This window comes from Megalobrama amblycephala, linkage group LG11 (genome assembly GCF_018812025.1).
Source record: "Megalobrama amblycephala isolate DHTTF-2021 linkage group LG11, ASM1881202v1, whole genome shotgun sequence".
NCBI lineage: Eukaryota > Metazoa > Chordata > Actinopteri > Cypriniformes > Xenocyprididae > Megalobrama > Megalobrama amblycephala.
Window position 1 is genome coordinate 27707090 of NC_063054.1, and position 25703 is coordinate 27732792.

The 25703-nt window shown below is 37.7% G+C and overlaps 2 protein-coding genes across 9 annotated transcripts; one reads left to right on the top strand and one right to left on the bottom strand.

Moving 5' to 3' along the window:
• The first annotated feature begins 395 nt into the window (after nucleotides 1-395).
• Nucleotides 396-9168, top strand: prrx1b (paired related homeobox 1b). 4 transcript variants are annotated; one of them, XM_048207138.1, is made up of 6 exons: nucleotides 396-516; nucleotides 2656-2870; nucleotides 5646-5821; nucleotides 6898-7079; nucleotides 7824-7889; nucleotides 8091-9168. In XM_048207138.1, the coding sequence occupies exons 2-6, from the start codon at nucleotides 2771-2773 to the stop codon at nucleotides 8221-8223; spliced, it is 657 nt and encodes a 218-aa protein (XP_048063095.1). In that variant the 5' UTR covers nucleotides 396-516; nucleotides 2656-2770; the 3' UTR covers nucleotides 8224-9168. The 4 variants fall into 4 exon arrangements, with proteins under 4 accessions (XP_048063095.1, XP_048063092.1, XP_048063093.1 ...); XM_048207135.1 differs by lacking the exon at nucleotides 396-516 and having other exon boundaries at nucleotides 1923-2870; XM_048207137.1 differs by lacking the exon at nucleotides 396-516 and having other exon boundaries at nucleotides 1925-2870; nucleotides 7824-7885.
• Nucleotides 5828-25578, bottom strand: LOC125278217. Of its 5 annotated transcripts, XM_048207141.1 has the most exons (5): nucleotides 25293-25578; nucleotides 23126-23227; nucleotides 18107-18192; nucleotides 11180-11378; nucleotides 7086-7426 (listed from the first exon to the last, which is right to left on the bottom strand). In XM_048207141.1, the coding sequence occupies exons 3-5, from the start codon at nucleotides 18183-18185 to the stop codon at nucleotides 7252-7254; spliced, it is 453 nt and encodes a 150-aa protein (XP_048063098.1). In that variant the 5' UTR covers nucleotides 18186-18192; nucleotides 23126-23227; nucleotides 25293-25578; the 3' UTR covers nucleotides 7086-7251. The 5 variants fall into 5 exon arrangements, 4 of the variants coding, with proteins under 4 accessions (XP_048063097.1, XP_048063098.1, XP_048063096.1 ...); XR_007187074.1 differs by lacking the exons at nucleotides 7086-7426; nucleotides 18107-18192 and adding an exon at nucleotides 9689-9951; XM_048207140.1 differs by lacking the exons at nucleotides 7086-7426; nucleotides 18107-18192; nucleotides 23126-23227; nucleotides 25293-25578 and adding exons at nucleotides 5828-6484; nucleotides 11514-12952.
• Nucleotides 25579-25703: the final 125 nt, after the last annotated feature.

Genomic DNA, 25703 nt, shown 5'->3' on the forward strand with positions numbered 1-25703 from the left:
ACAAATGAAATAGCTACACACGCGTTTTTAATTCATGAGATTACATGGGTTTTCGATTCTGTTGATACAAAATAGCCGTCTGAGACTTGAACTGAAGTGCATTGCCCTTGTTTAGGCTTTTATTTCGATAAATACTTAACTCTTTTTGTAGGCTAATTAATGCGTTAAGCTTTATTGTTGAGTCTGTGTTTATCACAATGCCATTATGTCTATCCACAGTTAGGCTATATGAGTCATGAGTTATGTTTTCAATTACACACATGTACGTTATAAAATCTTTTATGTCTTAACAGGCAAAGAAATGGGCCTACAAAATACATTTTAGTGATGATTTGTCCGTTGGTGTGTGTGTGTGTGTGTGTGTTTTAGGTTCACTCTAAGCGTAATATAATAGCCGTTAATTTCGTTATTCTGTCCATCTTTTTACAGGGTTCCCACGGTCATGGAAAACGGAATATCGGCGAGATTGTGATTTACAGGCCTGGAAAACTCTTGGAGATGAATAAAATCTTAAAAGTAATGGTGAAAATAGAGAAGTTTTATCTCAATCTCAAATGAATGGAAAAATCATGGAAGGTCATTGTCAAATATATTTTAAATCAATGGAATTAAATTTAAAAGGGAAATAATGCAATAAATTTGATCCAAGCTCATTTTCAGGTGTCCAAATTATCTTTTTGGTCATTGGGACTTCTTCGTTATTTTTTCGAAGTCATCATGAAACAGAAAAAAACCTTTTAAAGTTTGGATTTTGACAGGCCATTAACAAATGTAGCATAATGCCTTTCATCTGAGACTTCTGTGCTTAAACGATGATGGACATGTGCCGCAGTGATTTAACATTTAAAGAAAAAATGTTTTGCTGGTTGTGGTTGAAAGAACCGGTTTTACAAACTGTCTTCTATTGCACGATCACCCCGATAGCAGGCTTTTTTGAGAGAAGTCGCTTGTAGAGGAGCTGGCAGCTGAGGGAATGTAGAGGGAAAACTAATGATGAAAAAGGTCTACTCCATCCCAACAGCGGCTTAATTAAATACATGGAAAGAACGAAAGCAGCACATCTGGTTTCAATCCGTTTTCCTTTGATGGCATCAAGTGTTCTTTTCCCAGATCTGGAGCTGGAAGCTACGGGATGTCTGTGGCAGTGAGGAGCCTATAGACTCTTGCCATTGAAACACATGGACATCTACCTTGTGAAAGACACACCAAATGGCCTGACACTACTCCCGTCCCAACTGGAGAAGTGTAGGCCACTGCAGCTAAAGCGCTATTTAGACGACAAAACCTCAAATGTCGGTTTTTAGCGTCAAAACATTAGCCAATGAATATGCATTAGCCTAAGGTTGTATTCTAATAGGGGGACTATAACTTTTTAAAACAAGTTTTCTGAGAAATTAAATATACTTTATTTCTCCAGAATAAGTCCTAGGCTAGCCTGAAAGGTCGACTATAACCAGTTCTATATGAACATTCAAGCTAAGTAAATGAATAAGAGGCTGCAAGGAAGGAACTAAAATGCTAAAGGCATTATTAAAACATGTTTTTTTTAATGTAAACATGTAGCTACTAGACCGACGTCTTTGACCGTTGAGCTCATTCGCGCGTCATGGCGTCTAAAAACACAGCTCAAGTTAAAATAAATTCAACTTTTTATAAATGCTTCTGGGTTTTTTCCACTCCTTGTGTTTTAAACGCAAAATGCGTTCTGTGTGAATGGTCCGTATACAACCGCTTACCTGACAACCTCGTTTTCATTTGCGAAAAAATAAAAATGGCGTCACACCTGACAAAAGATGTAGGCCTATATTCATCTAAACCATCCCATTATTTGGAAAGTTCCTACAAATCGTTACCACCACATTTTAACATTGTTTATGTCATTTTTTTTTTATTATTGAGTGAAATGAATAAGTGACAGATAACAGGAATTCAAAGATTGGGGAGGGTTAACCTTCGAAGAAGGAAGCTGTGATGGAGGAGGGAGGGGTAGCCTACTGTTAAACGTCAAAGACAGCACAAAGTCTTTTGCCACGTAATTACGAGAGCCTTTCAGCTCCATCTTCTCTCCCAGGGGTCTCAATTTTTCATTTACAATCCACTCCACTGCATGCCAATGAGCGCCGTTTGAAGTGCCAGAACGTGTGGGTGTGAGTGAGTAGAGCACGGCGTGGAGCAGAGGAGAGCGCCAACAGCTTCGGGAAGGCGGTGGAGTGTCCTGCCTCCTCTCGACGCTTTACACACATGCATCTGAAAGGCATCAGCATTTCTGGATCGGCGCTCAGTCAACAACTCCGTGGAGCTCCGGGAGCTTTTTTTCTTATTGAACCAACAGTACTTTGCAGAAAGAGATTACATGGCTATGAGTGAACGGATTCAACAGAAATCGTGGTCTTCATATTAAGTTCCACAAAGTTTTAGACCAGGTTGTAATTTTTGTTCCACCTGGATCTGTGGGAACAACTTTCCTATAGGTAGCTAGCTATCATAGTGAGCAAAGGTAACTAAGACATCGGTTTGGAGGCGCTGTTTCTTATGAGTTTGTCTTCAAATATATGCGAGGAGGACCTGTTTGCTTAACCTAATACACTTGCCCAGTTTTTTTCTCTTGCATCGTATTTGCGTCATGACTTCTAGCTATGCACATGTAATGGACAGACAAGCAACCATATCCAGCAGACTGGAGAGTCCCATTACAGCCAACCTGGAAAACCTGCAAGCCAAAAAGAACTTCTCGGTGAGCCACCTGTTGGATCTAGAGGAGGCTAGAGAAATGGTCGGTTCTCAGGCGGATGAAAGTATTGGCGAAACGGGCAGGACTATGCTGGAGTCTCCGGGTTTAACCAGCGGCAGTGATACAACACAGCAGGAGAGTAAGTGTGGCTGCTCATATTCCATAAGAGTTGTTGTAGATATAGAATAAATACAACTGAACAGAGACAGCACAATATACAATAAACTAGCATATATAGCCTAAAAATACTGTCAGCTTTATTGACTATTCTGTAAATGTGGCTAGGAGCCGCACCATAGCTCTACTGTCAGCTGCTTCCTTGATCGCTAAATTGAATTTATGACTTTTAAATGTATTAGGCTATAGGCCTACTACAAAGTTTTTCATTAGAAAATTTGTAGCTAGGCGATGCGAATTTTATGTCCAGAAATAATACTAGCAGAAAAAAAGAATTCCGCATGAGAAAATTTTATGGGTCGTAAACGCATTTTGTACATAATTTATGATTGTTGACATTCCAGCCCGTAATGCATTAATCAAAATATGGCCCCGTAAACATTGCACATTGCGAACTTTGTGTTCATAGCTATATATATTTATATATAAAATTTTATTTTTACGAGAGAACCGCTTTCTGACATTGGCTTTCATTATATAATTTGCTTTAGGCTATATGATCATTAGAATATTTGCAACAAATTTCAGTTAAAAATGTAGAGAAACTGAATTCATTTTTTAGTTTGCTTAGTCCAAGAAACGATAAAAAGGGCGCTGGAAAAAAACCAGTCAAAAACCTAAATCTAGCTGGACCTTTTCAGTTCATTTAAACACTATAATTTGTCATCATTATCCTGCATCCGGAGAACATACATATGCGATTATGGTATCAAATAGCAAACTTCCATTACTTATGTCTAATACAAATCGTGTTTTTGTTGTTGTTGTTGTTGTTGTTTTTCTTGAACGAAATGGAAATAAATAGGCTAATGAAAATATTTTTATTTTGGCCTGTTGCATGTCTTTCAAACTTACATATAAGGTTACAGTTGGATATAAACCTTTGTCAAAAATTTAGTAGGCTATATTATGGATAGGTCCTATTTCTTGTTTTTTGCATTAGCACATTATTTATTTTTAATGCAAAAATTTAAGCTAATAGCGTTGGCTTGTAAATTGCCGTTCTTAGTGAAATTCTCAATTTAAAAACTTTTTTCATAAATGTTTCTGTTGCATTTTAAAGGCCATATCTCTATTACGAAATTAAAATTTTAATTAGCGAAAATGAGATAGGAAAAGATGTCGTCATTATTGCATTGTTTGACGCATCTTTTATCCCCCGGCGCGTGTAAAGGCATAAATGCGTTAGTTCTCTTTTACAAATTAACATTAGCTACTCACACACCATTCACAAAACTAGAATTTCAACTTCTGAGAATGTAAGTTTGTTTTAATATAATTTACATGTTAGCACAATAATTTGTTTTTATAGGCAACATTTTAATGAAATTAGCCCCTACATGATCAAACTTCCATATATTAAAATAAATGGCCTTATTGTTGTCATCTTATAGATTGTTCCAAGATACTGAGAAATTACAAATAAAGGGAAATAAGAATAAGATGCATGAGGTATTTGAACACAGTGTAATACAGTAGTTTATGTTTTGTTATAATTAATTCACTCTTTCAGTATTTTTCAGTGCTTTTACTAAAATTCTTGGACTAATTTTGTAGAATCATTTTTAAGCGTTCCCCATAACAAGCCTATGCCCCATTAAACAGCTTGAGTTTTCATTAAATGTAACAAACAGGAAGTTTAAATAGTAATTAAACTGACCTTTACAATCTGGTGAATCTGAAATTCTAACCAATAAAACGCTGGCATTTAACAATCTTTCCAACAGGCCTAAAGGGACTGAACCCCTGCTATGCCTTAGGTCAAATGTCAATTTTCATCTTGTGATCCTTTGGAAAATTATGATTGTGGAACTACTGTTGTCATGAAAAGCAAAAAAAAAGAAAAAACACTGCAGTTTGTCTGTGCTGTCAGCTGAATGATTATCCAGTCTCATGAGAGTCTAAGTTACTTCTGTGCCTTTGGCTGAAAAGTGGGGACAACTGATGGGAATAGACTCTTTAAACATTGTTTCTAAATATGCTTGTTTTGACATGCTCTTTCTTCATTTTTTTCATTTATTTATTGCTTGATTATAGAAGTGCTGGTGAAACAGTGGATATTTTGCTATGCTATTGGTCAAGATAAAGAAAAGCTTTCTCTATGTTTATAAATCTCTCCTTCACTGCACACTGAAGATGAAACATGAGCTTGAACAAAAACTCAGTTCTTGTGAGAGCACACAATGTTTGTCAAAAGAAGCCCATGACAAAAAATAAATAAATAAAATGAAAAAAATATATATATTTAAAAATTATAAATCATCCATGGTTTATGGTCTAATTCGAAATGTCTAGGCTCATTACAATATATTTTTCATTAGATAACTTGTACAGTGATGTCCATCGGTTTATTAACTGGGATGATGTTTTTCAAGCCACTGTAAAACACTACAAAAGGGAATAAATGTAAAAAAAATTTAGCTTTGTTTGTGATTTATGCTATGCAAAAAAAATTATATTATATATATATATATATATATATATATATATATATATATATATATATATATATATATAAAATCAATGATATTTAACTTTTTAAAAAATCCCTTTAATAATAATCCCAGAAAAATCAAATTTTATTATTTTTACATAATCACAGCATACAAGATGACATAAAAATGGCAAAAATAAAACATATAGTAACAGTAAGAACAAAACACCTGCTGATGGACATGAAATTTGAATTATCTAAAATCTGCAGCACCTGAGATAACTCTCATATGTGTTTTACCAGATGAGCAGCTAAACTCAGAAGAAAAGAAGAAGCGGAAACAACGGAGGAATAGAACCACATTCAACAGCAGCCAGCTGCAGGCGTTGGAGCGAGTGTTTGAACGGACACACTACCCAGATGCCTTTGTTAGAGAGGACCTGGCACGCAGGGTCAATCTCACTGAAGCTAGAGTTCAGGTGAACTTTACACCTCACAATTATTAACTGCAGTCTATTAGGTCCTGGTTGATTAGAAAATACATACATTTCGAGATTTTTAATAAAAAAAAAATGTACTGAAGCTCTATTCAAATAAAGCTACTTCAAAAGTAACAAATGGTTAGAAATAAAACCCGATCAAAATCAAAAAAGAAGATTTAACAAGTTGTCTAATTCAAGGTTTCCACAAGGATGCACTGAATCTTTGTGTTGTTTCGCCACTGTCATCGGCCCCATCGCCAGATTTCGACATGATTGTTTAAAAAGCCCCAGCCGATCACTCTGCCTCTCAGCACACATGCTGTAGGCCGCAGCCAGTCTCCACATTCTCCTGTAATGAGACTGTTTTTGTAGAAAGATGGGGATTATTCCCGTTTATAGATCAAGAGAAGGAAGGGGAGAACGAAAGGAAAGAAATAGAACAAACACATCTGCAATTAATGTGTCCCAGAAAGGGAGCAATACAGAAATGCTTTGATAAAAGAGACTTTGAGCTCATTCCTCAGGCGCTGCGTAACCGGACACTGTGCCTCCACCAGGCCTGGTGCTGCAGCCAAAGCTTCGAGATCTGGGCTCCCCGCTCTGCCTTCAACCATGTTTCACAAGCGCGTTTGCTCATTCTTCAAGCCTCTGATGTGTCCTCTGCAAAAAAGGTGTACATGTGTGCACCAGCGGATCAGGCTGAATTTCAAAAAGCGCAGCAAAATACTGCCCTACAAAGGCAAAATGCAGTTAAGCCAACGCTGAGACTTAGAAAAATGACTTCAAAGTTTTTTGATTGAATTTTCATTGAGTTGATATCAATTTTCACTCTCCATTTTATGAATTCCATCATATCTGACCCATCTTATCAGTATGTCAGTAACAATCTCAAGCAGAACATGAATCATCTAATGTCAGAAAATATAGAAAAACTAACATTTTTTTTCCCCTAATGTGGGCAATATTATATCTTGAGTCTTGAATCTGCTTTGCTCTGCAATTTGTCTTTCATCGCTGTGTGCTAAATATCTGGAGTAACCACTGTACTGTCATTTTGGCTTGTGTTCTCATAGGTGTGGTTCCAAAATAGACGGGCAAAGTTTCGACGTAACGAGCGGGCGATGCTGGCCAGTAAGAACGCTTCACTTCTCAAATCCTACTCGGGAGACGTAACGGCAGTGGAGCAGCCTATTGTCCCCCGTCCTGCACCCCGTCCAAATGACTACCTGTCCTGGGGGAGCGCAGCCCCGTACAGGTAACCCTCTGAATCCTCCTCATCTCATTGCTTTGGTTTCATTTCCTCTCTGTATGCATCTTCTGCTCTCCTGCCGTGACTTCATCTTCTCCAGCTGCCCATATTTTCTTCTTCCAAACATTTCAAATTCGATTTTTCGCACAATTTCATTCTTAAGCTCTTTTGTTTTCCTTCAAAATTTTGGTGGAGTCGGAGGGCCGCGCCAGCAAACAAGAAAAAATGCTTTTCCCAGTAGCGTTGCGTAGGTAAAATAGTCCAAAGTAGCGCAATGACCAGCTAGCGAGCCGTTTTCTGCCTCTCTTTGTGGAAGTGATGGTGGGCCGATCCCCTGATGATGAAGTGATAATCTGAAAACAAACCATATTAAATCCGCCTGTGACCCTCATGACCTTTGGGCCATAGGATACAAATTGACTTTCAGAGGAAGAAAAGTCCTTTGGGCAGGATTTTTTGTGACTCTAGTTACACTATGGTTCTGTTTTACAGTAATCTTCATTCTTAAAAGCCGTATAGAGTAACTAACCCTGCCACTCCGGCCAACTACCTTTTTCCCAGCAGCTGAAATATGCAACTCGACCGGGAACTCTTTCTGGCATGGATACGCATTTGACCAGTGACCATGCCAGTAAAACGAGCTTGCACAATTTCAACGCACACCTAATGCATTACTGTGCACATAAAATGCATACATATTAATGCAGTATTGAAGTATGAAGAATTATTAACTATTTATATATTCTTAAGCTGGTACCCAAGGCCGGAGGGAGGGCCAATGCGAGTGCCACAGAAAATGCTGCCCACAGAATGCAAGTACTTTTTTAAATTTCTATTTATGGTTTATCATTTAAATTGCAAACTTAAGCATTATCATTGGGTTCACATGAAGACTTTCCATTTTTATTTATTTATTTTAAATCTGAGGCTCGTTTCTCATCAATTTCTAATTGACACTGTAATGCATGTAACATAATACAATTTAAATTGACTATCATTCTCATATCTTATTTTCAGCACCATGGCAACCTACCCACCCACTTGTGCCAACACCACTTCCACCCAGGGAATGAACATGGCCAACAGCATTGCTAATCTGAGACTGAAGGCCAAAGAGTACAGCCTCAACCAAGTGCCCACTGTCAACTAAGTCTGAAAAGAGGGACGGGATGAGGGGACAAAGAGAAGCAAGAGACGTTGAGAAGAGAAGAATTCAGAAGAGCTGGATGAGTTTGGCCTCCTGCAGTGTCAGAGCAGAATGGATATTATGACTTTTCACCCCCTCCTAAACCAATGGAATTGCATTGATGTCCCTCTCATTTGGCTTTTTGTTTCTGAGAAACTCAATCTCATTTTGTACTGATCCGAAGATTGTAAAGACAACGCAAGGTCTGCTCTTTGGAGGACAAGTCAACGAGCAGGGCTCCGCTAAATCAGTAAGAAGTGGCAGACGGAGCGTCTGGATGCTGTAAGCTGTTCTTTCCTTGTTTGTTTTTGGCTGTATTTTGGGTCGTCCGGATGGAAAGTAAAGAAACTTTCATGGCAAACAATGGAGGACTGTTGTTCACCATTCAAAATAGTGACCCAAAATGTCTCCAGGCCTACATCCAGTAGAATAAAGACACATTTGTGGAGATTAATCGGTAGACATGAGATGTTTAAAACCATCAATGCTAATGGAAGCACTGGGGCTGGATTACATCTTTTAATGTCTTGAATATTACACCACTGTTAAAGGTAAATACTGTTCCCCATGGTGACCTATGTATCTGCTCACAGTACACTAACAAAATTATGTTTCAGTTTTTCTTGAGGTGATTTTTTTTTTTTTTTTTTGCCAATCATATTTTTCTTCTTATATTTGGAAACTATATAGTAATAAAAAATTTCAAGCAATAAATCTTATACTATTGTGTTGAATTCTGCAGTTGAAGAGACATGCACTCTTTTGCTGTTTTTGCTAAATGCTCACATTTGAGAAACTGTTGCAGGCAACAGTATTACTACATGACCTTAAAAATATATCCGCATGTAACATTTCTTGCTTTATGTTAGTCAAAACACCGACACTACAAAATAAAAAATCCAAAATGAATTCTGTTTCATATTATAGATTTCGATGATAGTCAATGTTCTTTGAACTGGGTCTGATAATATGTGAGAGGATAATGGGGTTTTGGATTTATCCTACAATATTTTTGACCTGTTTGAACTTTTTGCAGGTAAAGTCTTTCCGTGAAATGCACCGTGTTATTCGAAATCATTTTAGAGCATTGTGCAATATTAAACAATGCTGTTGAGCTATGTATTCCTTGTTGTACTAATTCTGCCTTACATCTAACATCTTTTGCAAATGTTGATTCCTCATGTACAAAGAAAGAAAATGTCCCACTTTTTAGTGCATTTCAAATCAAGCAGCATGTAAAGATTAGGCACATTAAATACCAACAAATGTTTCAATTGATTATTTTCAAGTTCAAGCATTTTTTTGACAGAAGCTCATTACATTCAGTGTCATGGAGTATTATGTTATTTTTCTGTACTGAACATGTTACTCGATATGTTAAGTATAGATTAGTTTCTAGATCCGATATTCTTTTACGTTGCTGGGTGAACAATATGTTGAACTTTTTGAACATGAATTTTAGTTTTGTCGCTTACTCACGCAGATCATTGCAATGTCTTTAACCTTGAAACTTTTATACTCAATATTTGTTTACATGAGTATACATGTGTACGATGTGATCACTTTCGGGAAATTCAGTGTTTTGGTTTTAAGCCCGGCTACCAATTATGTCCTGTATAATACGAGCAGACAGCCACAAGGATGTTTGACACACAGTATGGTGGAAAGATAATCCTGGTTACTCATTTATTTCTATGGGGAAAAGAAAAAAAAAAATCCAATAATATGAGGTATTTATAGAAAAACAACATACCCAAAATTTGTACATTTTTTTGCACTTCAAATAAAAACAACAACAAAAAAAATCCTCATTTTTTTAAAACACCAAACCAAAAAAGAAAACTGTTGATTACAAGCAAATCAATGATTAAAAAATAAGATGCATGCATGTCTGCACCCTGCCTTATTTTGCAGATTTAATTACAACTAAAATAAGTTAATTCAGTCAATTTACAATAAACCAAGACTGCAATATATGACGTTGATATACTGATATGTAATGATCATCATCAATTCCCAGGTGAAAAAAAATAATATAATGTACTTAAAGTGTTCTATTTTCGTGCACTAATTTTGTACTTAATATACTAAAAATTCTTCTTTAGTACTTCTTAAGATTATCTTAAGAACATCTAAGTGTACTCAACTGTGCTATTTTGAGACACCATGTGCTTTTAATATACTATCTCTGTATTTATAAGTTGTATTTAGATACTACTTATAGTACATTTGAACCCATAGTGTACTACAAGTGGTAACTAAATATATTTTTTAAATACAGAGATAGTATTAAAAGCACATTTTAGTTCATATTTCATGGTGTCTCAAAATAGCACAGTTGAGTACACTTAGATGCTCTTAAGATTATCTTAAGAAGTACTAAAGAAGAATTTTTAGTATATTAAGTACAAAATTAGTGCGCGAAAATAAATCACTTTAAGTACATTATTGAAATGTACTTTTTTTTTCACCTGGGTTGTTCCAACAGTTAAAATATAATTTATGTGAGTGTAGCAAAACCTGAAATGGCAATTCGCTGAACTGTAACATATTCTTTATATCTCTAATATTATTATTTACTTATTTATTAATCACCTGGCGATGACACATATTGAAACTCGCAAATGCTATTCAGTATAGTCGAATCCACTTTTACAATGAGCAAGACTGTAAGCTAGAAATTCTGGGAAATTCACTAAATCAAAGACAGGGAAAGGGATTGTTATTATTTCCCATCATTATTGTCAGCCCAACCTACTGAAAATGCTTTCTAAGGTCCGTGTTTACACCCACGGGCGTTGATTAGTGACATGACTCATGTGTATATATATGTGTGTGTGTATGGAAGTGCCTTGTTCTCCGTCCAGACTATTGCATACTCTCCACGCTTTGGTGCTCAGGTCAGGTCGAAGCGTCTCACCTTTCAGGCAGCCAGGCCCTGTTGACCTGAAGTGCTTCCAGATGTGCGTAGGCTGTGACCCACTCGCCCCACCACCTCAGGCCTGGGGCCCGGGCCCCCTCCATCAGGGCTGACAGCATCCCCCTCGGATGGGTGTACGCGCAGCCGCCCGAGCAGATGACATACAAACACCTCACCCCCTCAGCACCACATCTGGAGCCTATTACAGAGGAGACAGTCAAAGTGAGCATGGGGGGAAGAGTCTGAACAAGCGTGTGTGAGGAATATATGCATGATAAGGTGGAGATGTTTGGAGTTAATCTGAGTGTGTGTGCGTCTACTTATTTCCTGTGACCTTTTTCGTCTCTTGAATCTCCCTTCTTGTCTTTTTTCCTTTGCTCCATAACAAATTTACCGCCTTCCATGTCAGCCCTCTGGCTATTGGCTAAGGCGCTGAGAACATGTGGCCACAGCCAGTTTATTAATGTGAGCGCTTGGATTAGGGTTTGCACAAATCTAAAAGTTACTTGCCTTTTGTAAAATACAGTCCAGCTGTTTACAGTGTGCGGTAGAGGCGAATGCCAAGACGGCATTGTGTGCTGACATACTGTGACGCTGAATGGAGTTGAATGAAATGTGTTTTTTCCGTGCAGAGTTCACTGACCACAATCCACCTGCTGGGTTGAGCTACAGAGGAACACAATCATCTTTATGACAAAAAACATAGCACTTTGGCCTTTCAGATGGATTGATTGGCATTTTAAATGTATGTTTAATGTGCATGTCTTGGTGGAATTCCCTTGTGTGGTTTTACTTGCTTTTGTGTTAACATTGCACTGAAAAAAACAAGGTGTTCTTAGAGCTTTAAAAATGAAAACAGCAGGGGATTTTCTGAGTTTTACCTTTTTTAAGTAAATATCTTGACTGAACTTGAAATGTCAAGTTGCCATTATTTAAAATCTGGAACATTTTTACCTTGTGTTACCTGAGATGAGAAATTCATTTTAAACTTGCACAGTTTACGGCGGTCTTAAGAACTTTTCAAGGATTTTTGTTTCGTTCAAATACGCCTGCACCTGCAATCGGAATTATCCTAACTACGAGTTTCCTAGCTCGGGGACAATTTTGATACCCAAGTTCCCGAGTTGGGGGGCCATTAACTTTAAACATTGCGGTTGCTGCCGTGACTGGTATTCTGTATTATTTTTTTTCCCCCCACAACAGTTACAGTGCCTTGTCTTGTCGTTAAAGTAGTGCATATTTACTTATGATAACCATTTGAAGCGTATATATTTTATACACAGCGAAAATAGGATGTATTTCCCGAAATTCCAGAATAGTCAGCAAGTTATCTAACATTGGATAGCGCGGTGAATGTTTATGGTTGTCAGTGAATGGGACGCTAACTATAATTTTGACTTTAATAAGATTTATTTTCCCAATAAATACGCAAGAACAAACCTTGTGGCCTTCTTTTCTTTCCGACAACAAAACATTTGAATGCAACTTCAAAAGTAGTTCAAAATAATTTTAGTACCTCCTTCACGAGCAAGCCATACTCAGCGCGCGCCCCCTAACGACTAAATAGGATAAACGCACGCTCTTGTCTTGAAGATTTATGTATGAGTGCAAGATTACGTATGACTCGTGTTTTAAATTATTTTTACGTAAATAATATTATTTTGGAAAATTTGAAACCTAAGTAAAGTAACTGTTACTTAACTAAACGTCAACACCCATGTTATGATTAGAGGATTTTTAGAATACGTAGGCCTACACACTTAAAAGAAAAAACTAAAAACACTAAAAGAATTAACGTGACAAACGCATGCTGGGAAGAAGGCCAACGATACTGAATCACAAAATGTTCAATATTATATGACACAGAATAAGAAGTGGCATTAATATATTTACACAGCATTTACAATTTGTCTACATAAATTTAATTCAGTATTTAAATATAGATTATTTTCTAATTTTAACTTTTAATTAAAATGCCCCTTAAATATGAAACTAAACTAAACTGCCAGTAGGTGGCAGCAAGTCACTGTCTTAATGAGTGAGTGAGTGAGTCAACCGATTTGTTCAAATGACTGATTCATTCAGGAACGAAGCTCGGATTCATTCGTTCTAAACGCGGATTCAGTCAGAATAACAACATTTCTGTCTGTTGCACGGGGGCTCTGTTCTGCTGTTCATCATTTTGAAATGTCTTTGGCGAAATAAAGGAAAAAAAACAATATTAACAATACTGTGTCTAAAATGTAACTCACATTGTTCATTTAACAATAAGTTGAAGGAACATTGCATTTGTGCTGATTTGTGAAAAACGGCACTCTTGCTCGTGTGATATTGTAAAACAACTACATCTTATAATATGATATAATGACAAAAAATCGTCGGGGCAAAACATACCTATGCATCTTGAATTTTGAGGGCATAACTACATCACGCTGAATAAGACGAGTAAAGAAAACGCAGTAGGCTACAGAATCACGCTTTATTTAAATATATGAACACAGAAAATGACTGTAGGTTAATATAACATTTCCCATTCCATGACTAGTAAAATAATCACAACTTACTCTCTGTAAAATAGCGTAATCCACAGGGTGATGGACACGGAGGTGGGTAAGAAGATTGGTAGTGTTGCCACCCTTTCGTACTGACTGTAGCTAGGCAAATCCTGCGGATTGGGCTGTCTAAGGAGCCGAAAAACTCCCATACTGTCGAGCTTACTTTACTTTTTTCGGGAGTGGACAGAGCCTCTCACTCTCCCGTTCGGAATAGCTGTGCGCGCTGCGTCTTCTTGTTTGACAGGCGTCAGCGTTAAGGTCCAATACTGCCACCTGAGAGCTCAACCAGGTACTGGCGCTAGAGTATTTACATGTCATGATATCATAAGCGTCCTATTCATTTTAAATATTGTGGTTATCGTCAATACCGGTATATCGTTACACCCTAAATTAACACGATATCGATATTTCATGCTTTGAATATCACGGTTATCGTCAATAGGCTACCGGTATATCGTCACACCCTAAATTAACACAATATCGATATTTCATGCTTTGAATATCACGGTTATCGTCAATACCGGTATATCGTCACACCCTAAATTAACACAATATCGATATTTCATGCTTTGAATATCACGGTTACCGTCAATACCGGTATATCGTCACACCCTAAATTAACACAATATCGATATTTCATGCTTTGAATATCACGGTTACCGTCAATGCCGGTAGTATATTGCGACACCCCTAGGCCTAACACAAACATTGCATTCTTTCAACTCATCTGATGCTTGCTGGTATGACAAAAAATATGAGTAGGTTGTAATATAAAAGCAGTGTCACTGTCAAGAGGTATTAATTGTGTTCCTGCAAGTTAAAATAATTAAGATAATTATTTTGATCATTATTTACTTGATCTAAGAGTTGTTTTTTTTTAACAATTTGTAACGCTACTGGCAGTCTTTTTTTTTTTTTTTCTTTTTTTTAAAACCTTGACCTCTTGCAAACTTGCTGAAAGCAAAGGGAGCGACTCCCCTGTGGTAGCCATATAGCTTTCTATTTTTCTGCACTTTCACTGTGTCTGTAATTACAGGTTGTCTCTAAAATTTCAAAGGATGCTAATTATTATGCAATAGACATTTGGAGGATGTTAACTGGCTGTTTGGACATCTTAGGCTCAGATGAATATGTATTTTCATTTCTATCTCTTAAACAAACTGCCAGTGCGCACAAGTCTGGTGGCTGATGTGACATCGCTCTTCATCATCATCACCATATAATCAACTTCAGCTTTTCCCTGCACGAAAAGTCACATCTATTCCCTCAACAGCTGAACTATTTAAAATATGCACTGTTAAAAGGCTTTTATTTATAAATGGGGCAATGGAGAAGTGGATTGGGGTTTGGGTTTACATGGCTCAGAGCAAAACACATGTGAGCCCTGGCCCAGCCTGGTGACAGCTTTCAACTCTCCCTGTTCTCGAGTGAGGAACGGAGAAGAAATGCAGACCAAAACATCTTTCTCTCTTGCCAAATTACTTCAGAGCAAAAATCTGTCTATCCTTCTGTGTGGCTTGGCATTGCATTTTAAAAATGATGAAAAAAAAAGAGAGAGAAAAAAAAAAAAACGCTAATGGAATACAGTTAACCATTTAGTTGACCTTGAAGGGGTCAATGAATAACAGCAGGCCTACCGTATGATCTACAAGAATGTGTGATTGGAAATTAAAAGGTTAGTTCACCTAAAAACACCATCCTAGGTGTATATGACTATCTTCTTTCAGATGAACGTATTCAGAGTTATATTGAAGTATATCCTGACTCTTCCAAGCTTTATAATGATAGTGAATGGGGGTGCGAATTTGAAGCCCCCAAAAGTGCATCCATCCATCATAAAAAAATAATCCATACAGCTCCAGGGTGTTAATAAAGGCCTTCTGAAGCGAAGTGATTGTTTTTTTTTTAAGAAAAGTATTCATATTTAAAACTTTCTAAACTAAAATCACTGTCCGGCAGACGACCGTATGCATGCACAAATCGATTTGCGCCACAAGAATAAACTCTGATGAGATGTATGATGGAGGAGTAGCATAAGTTTAGACGCCTCTCATAGTTTAAACAAACTCAAGCTCATCTTCTCTCATATTGAAATCCTCCGACATCTTTAAAATTTCTTGTTATCGTGACCAGAGTTTTGTTCTTCTCTACCCTCTGCACAAAAAATATTGAGTGGGGGTCACATGGAGAAACACATGACAGATATGACAAGCTCATGAGCACCATCCTGTGGAGTATTTACAGATGCACTTTGCCCTTTATACCAGTAGCAAAAATATTCAACTGAATGAGTAGACTTTCATTGAAAGGAAGTGGTTAGAAATAACATTTATTTATGCTCTGAATCACCAGCACTAGGAAAGCTTGACTGGAAACTACAAGGTCCATTCCAAGATACCTAGTCTAATACAAGCACATTTCCTTTTCACACTAATAAAAGTTGCTGCTGTTCTCACTAAAATGTTAGCATATTACCAAAATGAAAAAAAGAAGCATTTCTCAAACAAGATCAAACTTCATAGGGTTAGTTCACCCAAAAATGAAAATAATGACATTTATTACCCACCCTCATGTCGTTCTACACCCATAAGACCTTCGTTCATCTTCAGAACACAAATTAAGATATTTTTAATAAAATCCGATGGCTCAGTGAGGCATCTATAGACAGCAATGCCATTGTAACTCTCAAGATCCATAAAGGTACTAAAAACACATTTAAAAGTGTTCATGTGAGTTCAGTGGTTCTACCTTAATATTAAAAAGCGACGAGAATACTTTTTGTGCACCAAAATACAAAATAACGACTTTTCAACAATATAGTGATGGGCCAATTTCAAAATACTGCTTCAGAGCTTTACGAATCGAATCAGTGATTCGGATCTCCTATCAAACGGCTAAACTGCTGAAATCACATGACTTTAAAGGGATGACATGCTTTATGACCCTTTAAACCCTTTAAAGGGATAGTTCATCCAAAAATGAAAATTCTGTCATTATTTACTCACTCTCAACTGTATGAATTTATTTCTTCTGCTGAACACAAAAGAAGATATTTTGAAGAATGTCCAAACAGTTGCTAGTCTCCATTGACTTCCACAGTATTTTTTCTGTTCAGTGGAAGTCAATGGGGCCGATCAACTGTTTGGTTACTCATATTCTTCAAAATATCTTCTTTTGTATTACGTGAAATAAATTCATATAGGTTTGTACCAACTTGAAGGTAAGTAAATGATGACAGAATTTTCATTTTTGAGTGAACTATCCCTTTAAGCTCTCAAAATAGATAGGCTATCAGAACCTCCTTTAAACACAAAAAATTAGGAGGAAATCAATCTTACCTTTCCATTATTAAAATGAAACAAAACAGTTGTAGATGATTACGTTTAGGCTATTTTAAAGTACTGAATCGACATTAATGCCTTTGTATTGTACGGCTTTCTTTGAGTCTCATGCAGCCCTAGACAACTTAAAACAGACAACTGAACAGAATAAATACTTGCACTTGCTTCTCCTGTGTCTCTTTCTTCTCTCTTTGCAAGCATCTGTATGTATGTGTGTACATGTGCTGTGTGCGTGCACATGTCAGTGTGTGTGCCAGCAGAGAAAATTAAAGGCAGACTTTCCGTGGCAGGCGTCATCCCCAAATTGCACATTTGGTGGGGAATTTGACCTGGCTCGAGATGTGACAATAATATTCATTTCACCATGTATACCCCTGCACCCCCATTTACACACAGTAGAGATCATTTCTGAAATACAAAACCTACACCAAACTAACACAGAGAGAAAAGAAGAGTGATTGCGAGAGAGTTTTGAGTTTTGAGAGTTCTCCCAGTTTTGGAAGATAAAAACCATTGGTAAGCAGATCTAAGCATCGGCTGTTTGGAGAAGATATGATGTACTAAGGCTTTAATAAAGATTAATGACCAGATTACTTCCTCCCTGTAAAGTTAAAAGAATAGACTCTTCTATGTAATATAAAGCGAACTGTTACTTAAAGTGTAGGAGGATTCTTAAAACAAAAGCTCTTGATCTTTTCTTTTGATGCTAATGTTTGCTGAGGGTCTCATGCTGACATCATACCTTGTATTTCTATCGCTTTTGTCTTGGAAACTTTGATTTCTTTTCCTACACAAGTATGCATTAAGCCTGAAACTGCATAACATTAGTCATCATAATCCTAATGAATGGCTTCCTTACGTAGGACCTTTGATGAAGATCCGATCATATGTCTGAATTAACATCTTAAAATATCCTCTCCAGGAATGACCTTTCTTTTAAAACCTGAGGAAATGGTGTGACACAACCTATTTGCGTTTTCCTGCGGTTTTAACAGGCACTAGGGGGATTCGGGTGCACGGTGGATGTTGACCTTTGTGTTTGACTTGGGCGCCGTTGTCACAGCACTGTTTCCTCTCCAGCAGGCCGGCGCCGCCGGGACTTTCTGTCATCTCAGCCCTGCTGGCAAGAGTAATGAAAGCAGGAAGTTATCCAGCTCAAATTAGTGATAGTTTAAACACAGAGGTCAGCCTAAACAGCCTGTTCCACACTTCTTGAATATATCAGCAAATGTGTGACAAGGCCTCAAATCCTGTCAGCAAGGTAAAGTGGAAAGTTAAAGGGTTAGTTCACCCAAAAATTCTGTAAATAATCATGTCGTTCTAAACCCGTAAGACACTCGTTCATCTTCGGAACACAAATGAAGATCTTTTCAATGAAATGGTAGAGCTTTCTGTCCCTCCATTGACAGCCTACGCAACTACCACTTTCAAACCACAGAAAGTTAATAATCCATAGCTGCATCCGAAAACTTAGGTTCGTTGCCTCGCTGCCTTGTTATAGGCAATGACTCTGCAGACAGCGTTTGAGCACAAAGGTACCTCACGAAACTGATTTCAGACAGACTTGAGGCAGCGTAACAGTTTAATGATCTACAGCAAAATAGAGGGAGCTTTGGTGAGAACTAAACAAATATTTAATTACTACAGTAGTAATTTCTCGCAAGAAATGACATCAGAAGTGGAAAACGTTGGCCAGAAATGTACATTTACACAAAAACTGACCAGAAACCGCAACGTTCAGATGCCATCTTTCTTTTTCTAGCTCAAATGTCAACGAATGGAATGTATAGGATTGTGGGATATCAAAGGCAGTGAAGGATACATCTATGCTGCCTTCAAAAATCGATCAAAGGAAGGTATCTCAGGAGACAGGAAGTGAAGCTAACATTGGATTCGGACGTGCCTTGATGCCTTCCTACCTTGGAATGCATCCTCAGAAGGCAGCATTCGGATGTAGCCTGTGTGACTCATGTGATGCATTCACACAACAATGGCTGCATCCAAAAACTGATAAATGCTGCCTTTGGAGGACACATTCCAAGGCTGAATCCCAAATGGCACCCTAAACCCTCACGGTCTTCCTCTGAGTGAAGTGTGCATCGAGCGCGCATAGTGGCCACAAGGGGGGTGCTCGCGAGCCCCCTTCTGAAACCTAAAATGAATCGGTGTGTTCCAAACGGGATATTTCGCCCTCCGAAAGGCACTTCGGAGTGAAAACAATCATGGCGCCATATTGAAGGGTTGTTCCAAACCGAAGTGCTGAAAACTGGCCACTTCAAAGGGCCCTTCGGAATGAAGGATTTTGAAGGGTACAACTGATGGACACTTCAGGCCCCTATTATCCTTTGCACAGGGAAGATGTTTGGCGTCACAGAATGGGTACAGGAGCCTCAGAGTTCGATTTTACCTATATGTATGTATAATATTTTTCTATAGTACTGTAATATTTATACTAGTTAGATTTGGTACACGGTCAAAATGACATTGTACTTCAACAAAAATACTTTACAGCTCCCTTTATCAGCCCATTCAAATGTTTCAAATAGACACAATATACATTATATTTAACTTAAAAGACCGGTAGTAGCTTATAATGTTACTACAGTAAATGAATGCGTATTAATACAAAGAGTAAACCAGGGGGGAAAAGACGAAGGCGCCTCCTTGATTGTCTCGTTAAGATGACGCTGAAGTGCGTTCCAAAAAAAAAAAAAAAGTTTTATTGACCCCTACACCCTTCATCCATTTGAAGCTCTCACTCCGGAGGGTAAACCCTTTGAAGTGATTAGGGCATAGGGATGAGCCCTTCCAAATGGAACGCAGGGGATGAATGGGACACAATACGGTCTCGTGGAATTAACGGACACGCGCACGCGGCAGCATTTGTAAGTCCACACGATCGAAAGTGCATAGAAGTGAGCCATTTGGGATTCAGCCCAAGTCTGTCCATATAAACTTTCCTCGTCCACTTCGCAAAATGGAACGCACTTCAAAATGGCGGCAGGGATTCTCCCGAGAGAAAGTAGCTACTTAGGGAAGTTTGCGAGCGTGTGTCTAAAAGTGGAGTGGAACGCAGCCACCGTCTACTCTCTTGTCAGCATAACATGCAGGTCGTGGTGCTCTTGTGAACGCGCGAGTCTGCTCTCGCATCAACACAACACGCATGCGCCGTGGTGCTCTCGTGAACTCGCGTTGGAGATTAATATTTTGTAAATAAAGTGGTACATTGTTTTCTTTGTGCAAAAAAAAAGTAATTAATGACAGAATTTTAATTTTTGTGTGAACTAACTCTTTAAGAGAAGAGGAATGTTTCATGCTCTATATAGGGCATAATATTTTTGGATCCTGTCCATGTCCTTTTCTAAATAACCCAGAAGTCAATTCTTTCTCACTGAGCGGAAATATTCATCTTGAGTGTTGCCACTGCCTACACAATCCATGAATGCAGTTTAACAAACAAAGAAATAATTTATGATCAACAGGGTTATTATAAGAACATTCAGCCATACCCCTGCAGGCTTTGATGTTAAATCAGGGATTTTAAAAACTGTATTATAGTGCTGATGTACAGAACTGCACTGCCAAAACTGGGTTCCCACTAATGAACATAACATTCCTCGTGTCTGTAATATTGTATCTAATGTGTTTATTAATAATTTTAACTCGTGTTCAGCACATCTGGAGCCAGTTTTAAAATTTATAGATGTGAATTTTGAGATATTAGGCTTTGTTTAACAATATTAATCAAAAGTAGGCCTATACTGTGTTTATATAAGAAAGTTCTTTACAAGGGCCTATGAATAAATTTTAACATTTTTCAAGCATGTATCCAGTGAGGCTTGTAAATCACTTGGCTCATAAAGATATGCGCAAGTATTTAAAACTCAGTTTGTTGATGTTTTTATATTGGCATTCATTGAAAGCAAGCGGCCCCAAAAGCCACAGGTGAGCATGACGTCTTGGTTCATATTCAACTCTTACACTAAGGGAAAACCTAGTAACCATCTGTCTGCATTTAATGAAAAGCATTCCACCGCCTTTTGAATTAATGAAATATTACACTGAAATGTTCAAGAATATCTTTAGACAGGATTTACGCGCCAATGGACCTGTTTTGGCTTCCAGGGATGGAGCAATTCTTAGGTTTCCCTTGAATCATCGGTTTCAGAAACAAAGGAAATCCAACTGTAACTTTCATGTCTTGTACTAGAATCTTTCATTCTCAAAAACCATCTATTATATTTAAATTAAAACTAAACAAAAACACTCCAATTTACATAGTCGAGCCTATACAGGGAGTAGAATCAGTGAATACATTTTGTGAATCTGATGATCAATATGTACTATAATTCAATCAGCGTTTTAGCGTGTGGATACCAGACAAAGTCACAGACTTCTGTGGATGTCATTGTAATTAAAAAAAAGCCCATCTATGTGCTTTGTTGTCCAGATGAGGCTTTTCTTGTAGCTTGCGCTCCAGCCCTGCTGCTCTGAGGGGAGCACAGTGGAATTTTGTGCATTTCCCCTTTTCGTGCGCTGGACTTGTTCGCTCACTGCCAACTCTGGGCTCCATTTCGCCTCCACATGGATTCTTCCCTCAGGGGTCACCATGACAGCGAGCAGATCGATAATTAGAAAAACAAAAATGGGAGCCTGTGGACATGGAGGGCAGAGTGTAATATTAACACAGACATTGAGGAATGGCTGACGAATCACAGGCTGTTATGACAGCTCCAAACAAACCCGGGGACGACTGAGGGACAGAGTGATGACTGGGTGAGACAGGGAGGGGCCAGTTAATGACACACCACACCACCCCACCCCCAAACCCCTCTTACTCATGCATTCAGTCATAAATTGTTCTTTATACATGTAAGGCTGTTACTGTTAATTCTGTAGGGTCAAACGGCTGAAAACACTAGTGAAAATTGCTTCTATTTTGCTGTTTTAAATATAATTTTAATTTAGTATATGTTCTCAGTTATAGATAATATTGTAAGCATAACAATTTGATTAGTGATCTAAAATTAGTGCAGTATCTTAAATATTTCATATTAATTTAAACACATTTCCTCCCTCCTCTTTTTCTTCCAAATGTCTTTTGTTTTTAATTTCTCATAGCCTAACCCCTCTAAGCTCACCTCCATAGTCTCAAAGAATAACTCCCTCATTCTGGAAACTAATGTGGCGACAATAAATTGACCGTTTGAAGTAATTAAGAGGGAGTCTGATAAATGAAATTCACTTGTGCAGCTGTTTTCATGTTAATCTAATGATGTGCTGTAGCAAGTCTTGGCCACAAGGTGGCGTTAAAATGCACAACAAGCATGGCTCTTAAAGGGCTGTGGGTGGCAGGTACCATGTGTTTTCCGTGACCCCAAAACATTTGACAACAATTTGTTTATTTGCATGTTGTTGTGGGTACATTTTGAAGGTTGGGCTTGTTTTGTAAATAAACTAGTAACTAACACATAATTATGCTTTTCAAGTGTTGCTCCAGTAGCGAAAATTGTTTCCTTGCTTACCAAAAAGAAAAACAGAGAACCAGCTAAAATCTCTTCTCTCAGTGTTCAGCTGACTCAATCTGTAATTATCTTAGAAAGAGGTCTTAACACCTTCAAACATCTAATGTTCAAAAGTAAAAAAGATGTTCCAGATGTGACCTGAACCAAACTCTTTACAGTCTGCATGAAACGGAAGTTAGACTTTTCTTCCAAATTGTGATGTATATCCGAGTGAAACGGCTTCTCGAACTAGAAAGATAGAACGAGACTTGATTTTGTCCATCAGCAAATAGATTGGATTGTCGTGGTTTGCTATTGCTGTGATGTCATGTGAGTGACAGGTTGTCCCGCCCTCACGCCAGTAAACACATCATCAGAGAAGAGATGTTGATGCAGGTAGGAGGGAAAGTGATTTTGCTTAAAGATTATGAGGACACATGAATTAAAAAATAATGATTTGCACGAAAAAAACATTAATAATAAATACTGCAATATTCCATAAAAAATAAGAATGTAAATTTTGATTTCAAGGTGACTTTAACACACCTCTATGACCAGTAACTGTTTACTTTGTTGATTTCCTCTTTGATAATGTGAACTATTCCTTCATTTTCCCCTTCTTTCTTCATCCTTGCCTTTCTTTTCTCCCTATTTATGAGAGGAGAGAGAGAGAGAGAGAGAGAGAGAGAGGAATTACTTGACTCTGCTTTAGTTCCTTTAGTTATGTAAATGTTTTAACTTCAGCTGTTTTCCCTTTTAGTTCATGTTGGAGAATAGAACTCTATTTTAGGCTTTTTTCATTCATTCTCAAAACACTGAAATGACCAACATGTGTTTATCCACATCTTTCTTCATCAAAGCCATAGGAAAAGAGGCCCTGTTTCAAATATGTTTCCTTATGCTGTACTTTTTTCTTTAAATAAACTGTGGATATTTACACAAATGTGAACACTATTTTTTTTTTTTTTGCCTGATGAACACCTGAGATTTTTTTTACTCTTTCTGCACAGTGTGCTGCACCTGTACACACACTTTTTCCTTTTGTACGTTCTCTAACAAATGTGCCATAGAAATTGAGTTGTTACGAATTATAATAGTTTATGAAACACCATATTAATAACATATGGAATAATGTCGCCAGATTGACTGTATGCAACTTTACACGGCCAAATTAAAAAAAAAAAAAAAAAAAAAAAAAAAAAAATTCACGTCTGACTCTCAGAGACTGACAGATATTTCATTTTTGGGTGAACCTACCCTTTCAGGAATATTTGACCACTTAAATTTTGTCATTAATTACTCAGCCGTAAGACCTTCGTTCAACTTCAGAACACAAATTAAGATATATCTGATGAAATCCAAGAGCTCCCTGACCCCTCCATAGACAGCAATTTAATTACCACTTTCAAGGCCCAGAAAGGTAGTAAAGACATCGTTAAAATAGTCCATGTGACTACAGTGGTTCAACCTTAATTTTATGAAGCGAAGATAATACTTTTTGTGTGCAAAAACAAAACAAAAATAATGATTTTATTCAACAATTTCTTCTCTTCCCTGTCAGTCTCCTACACTGTTTACATTGTAAACACAGTGCAGCGCTTCCGGGTTCTACGTCAGAACACCGACTCAGTATTGGCCGACGCTGGTCACGTGAGCAGCACGTCACATGCGTGAGATGCAGATGCAGGAGCCGGCCAATAATGAGTCGCCATCCTGGCATAAAACCCAGAAGTACTGCACTCTGTGTTTACTACGTGAACAGTGTAGGAGACTGACATAGAAATTGTTGGAAAGTCATTATTTTTGTTTTGTTTTTGCGCACAAAAAGTATTCTCGACAGAATTTTCATTTTTGGCTGAACTAGTGCTTTAATACTGTATTTGACCAATCTGTATTCTGCACCAAAAAAGAAAAAAGAAAAGGAAAAAAAGTATCTCCTTTTGGTGACCCTAGCGGTGCAGAATAGGCTACTTCATTCATCTATTTGATGAATGTTTTTTAAATACAGTGGAGTCTAATAGGCTTAGGCCAGGTTACCCCAGTATTAAAATTTTCATGGAATCAAATTCTTATTTTTTTATGGAATATTTTTTATGTAAATTATATTATCAATAATTAATCTGTGCAAATCATCATTTTTTAAATTCTTGTGCTCAAAATAACTTGATAAAAAATAACCTGTAACTCTATCCCGACTGACAAAATCAAGTCCGGCACAACGGCTGCGTCCGAAAACCTAGTTAGCTGTCTTGCTGCCTCGCTGTCTTATAAGAGAATGACTTGTACGGCAGCATTTGTGCATGAAGGCACCTCACGAAACTGATTTCGGACAGACTTCTGAGGCAGCGTAACAGTTTAATGATCTACAGCAATATAGCGCGAGCTTTGGTGAGAACTAAAATAATTAATTACAACAGTAGTAATTTTTCGATAGAAATGATATCAAAATTGAAATATGTTGGTCAAAATCGTACAATTATACACAAACTGAGCAGCAAACGCAACTTTCGGACGCCATCTTTATTTTTCTAGCTCAACTGTCACAGAATGGAAAGCGCAGGATTGTGGGATATCAAAGGCAGCTAAGGATACATCCATGCTTCCTTCAAAAATCGATCTGAACCATAGACAGTAAAAGAATCTGAACAAGGTATCTCATGAGACAGGAAGTGAAGCTAACATTGGATTTGGACGTGCCTTGATGCCTTCCTACCTTGAAATGTGTCCTCAGAAGGCAGAATTTTCCAGTTTTAGGACGCAGCCTACATTTTATCTTGTTCGAGAAGCCATTTCCTCGGATATACGTCACAATAAGGAAGAAAAAATACCGCAATTTCCGTTTCATGCAATGGCGGGAACATTTTGTTACCAAACTATGGTAACTTTGTAGTTATGTATTCTCACGTTATTTTAAACGAAAAGAGTTCAGTATTTTTCCCACACCATAAAGTTATCCACCAAAAATAATAGCTAAGCTATAATATTTAACAGTATTAACGGTAAACACAAACACACGATGAATGTGTGTTTTGACTGTAGAGTCATGGCACGGTCCGCAGCACAAGACTCCTTTGATATGGCTGCATCTCCTGACGCCTGCGATATCCGGAGCACTGGACCGCGG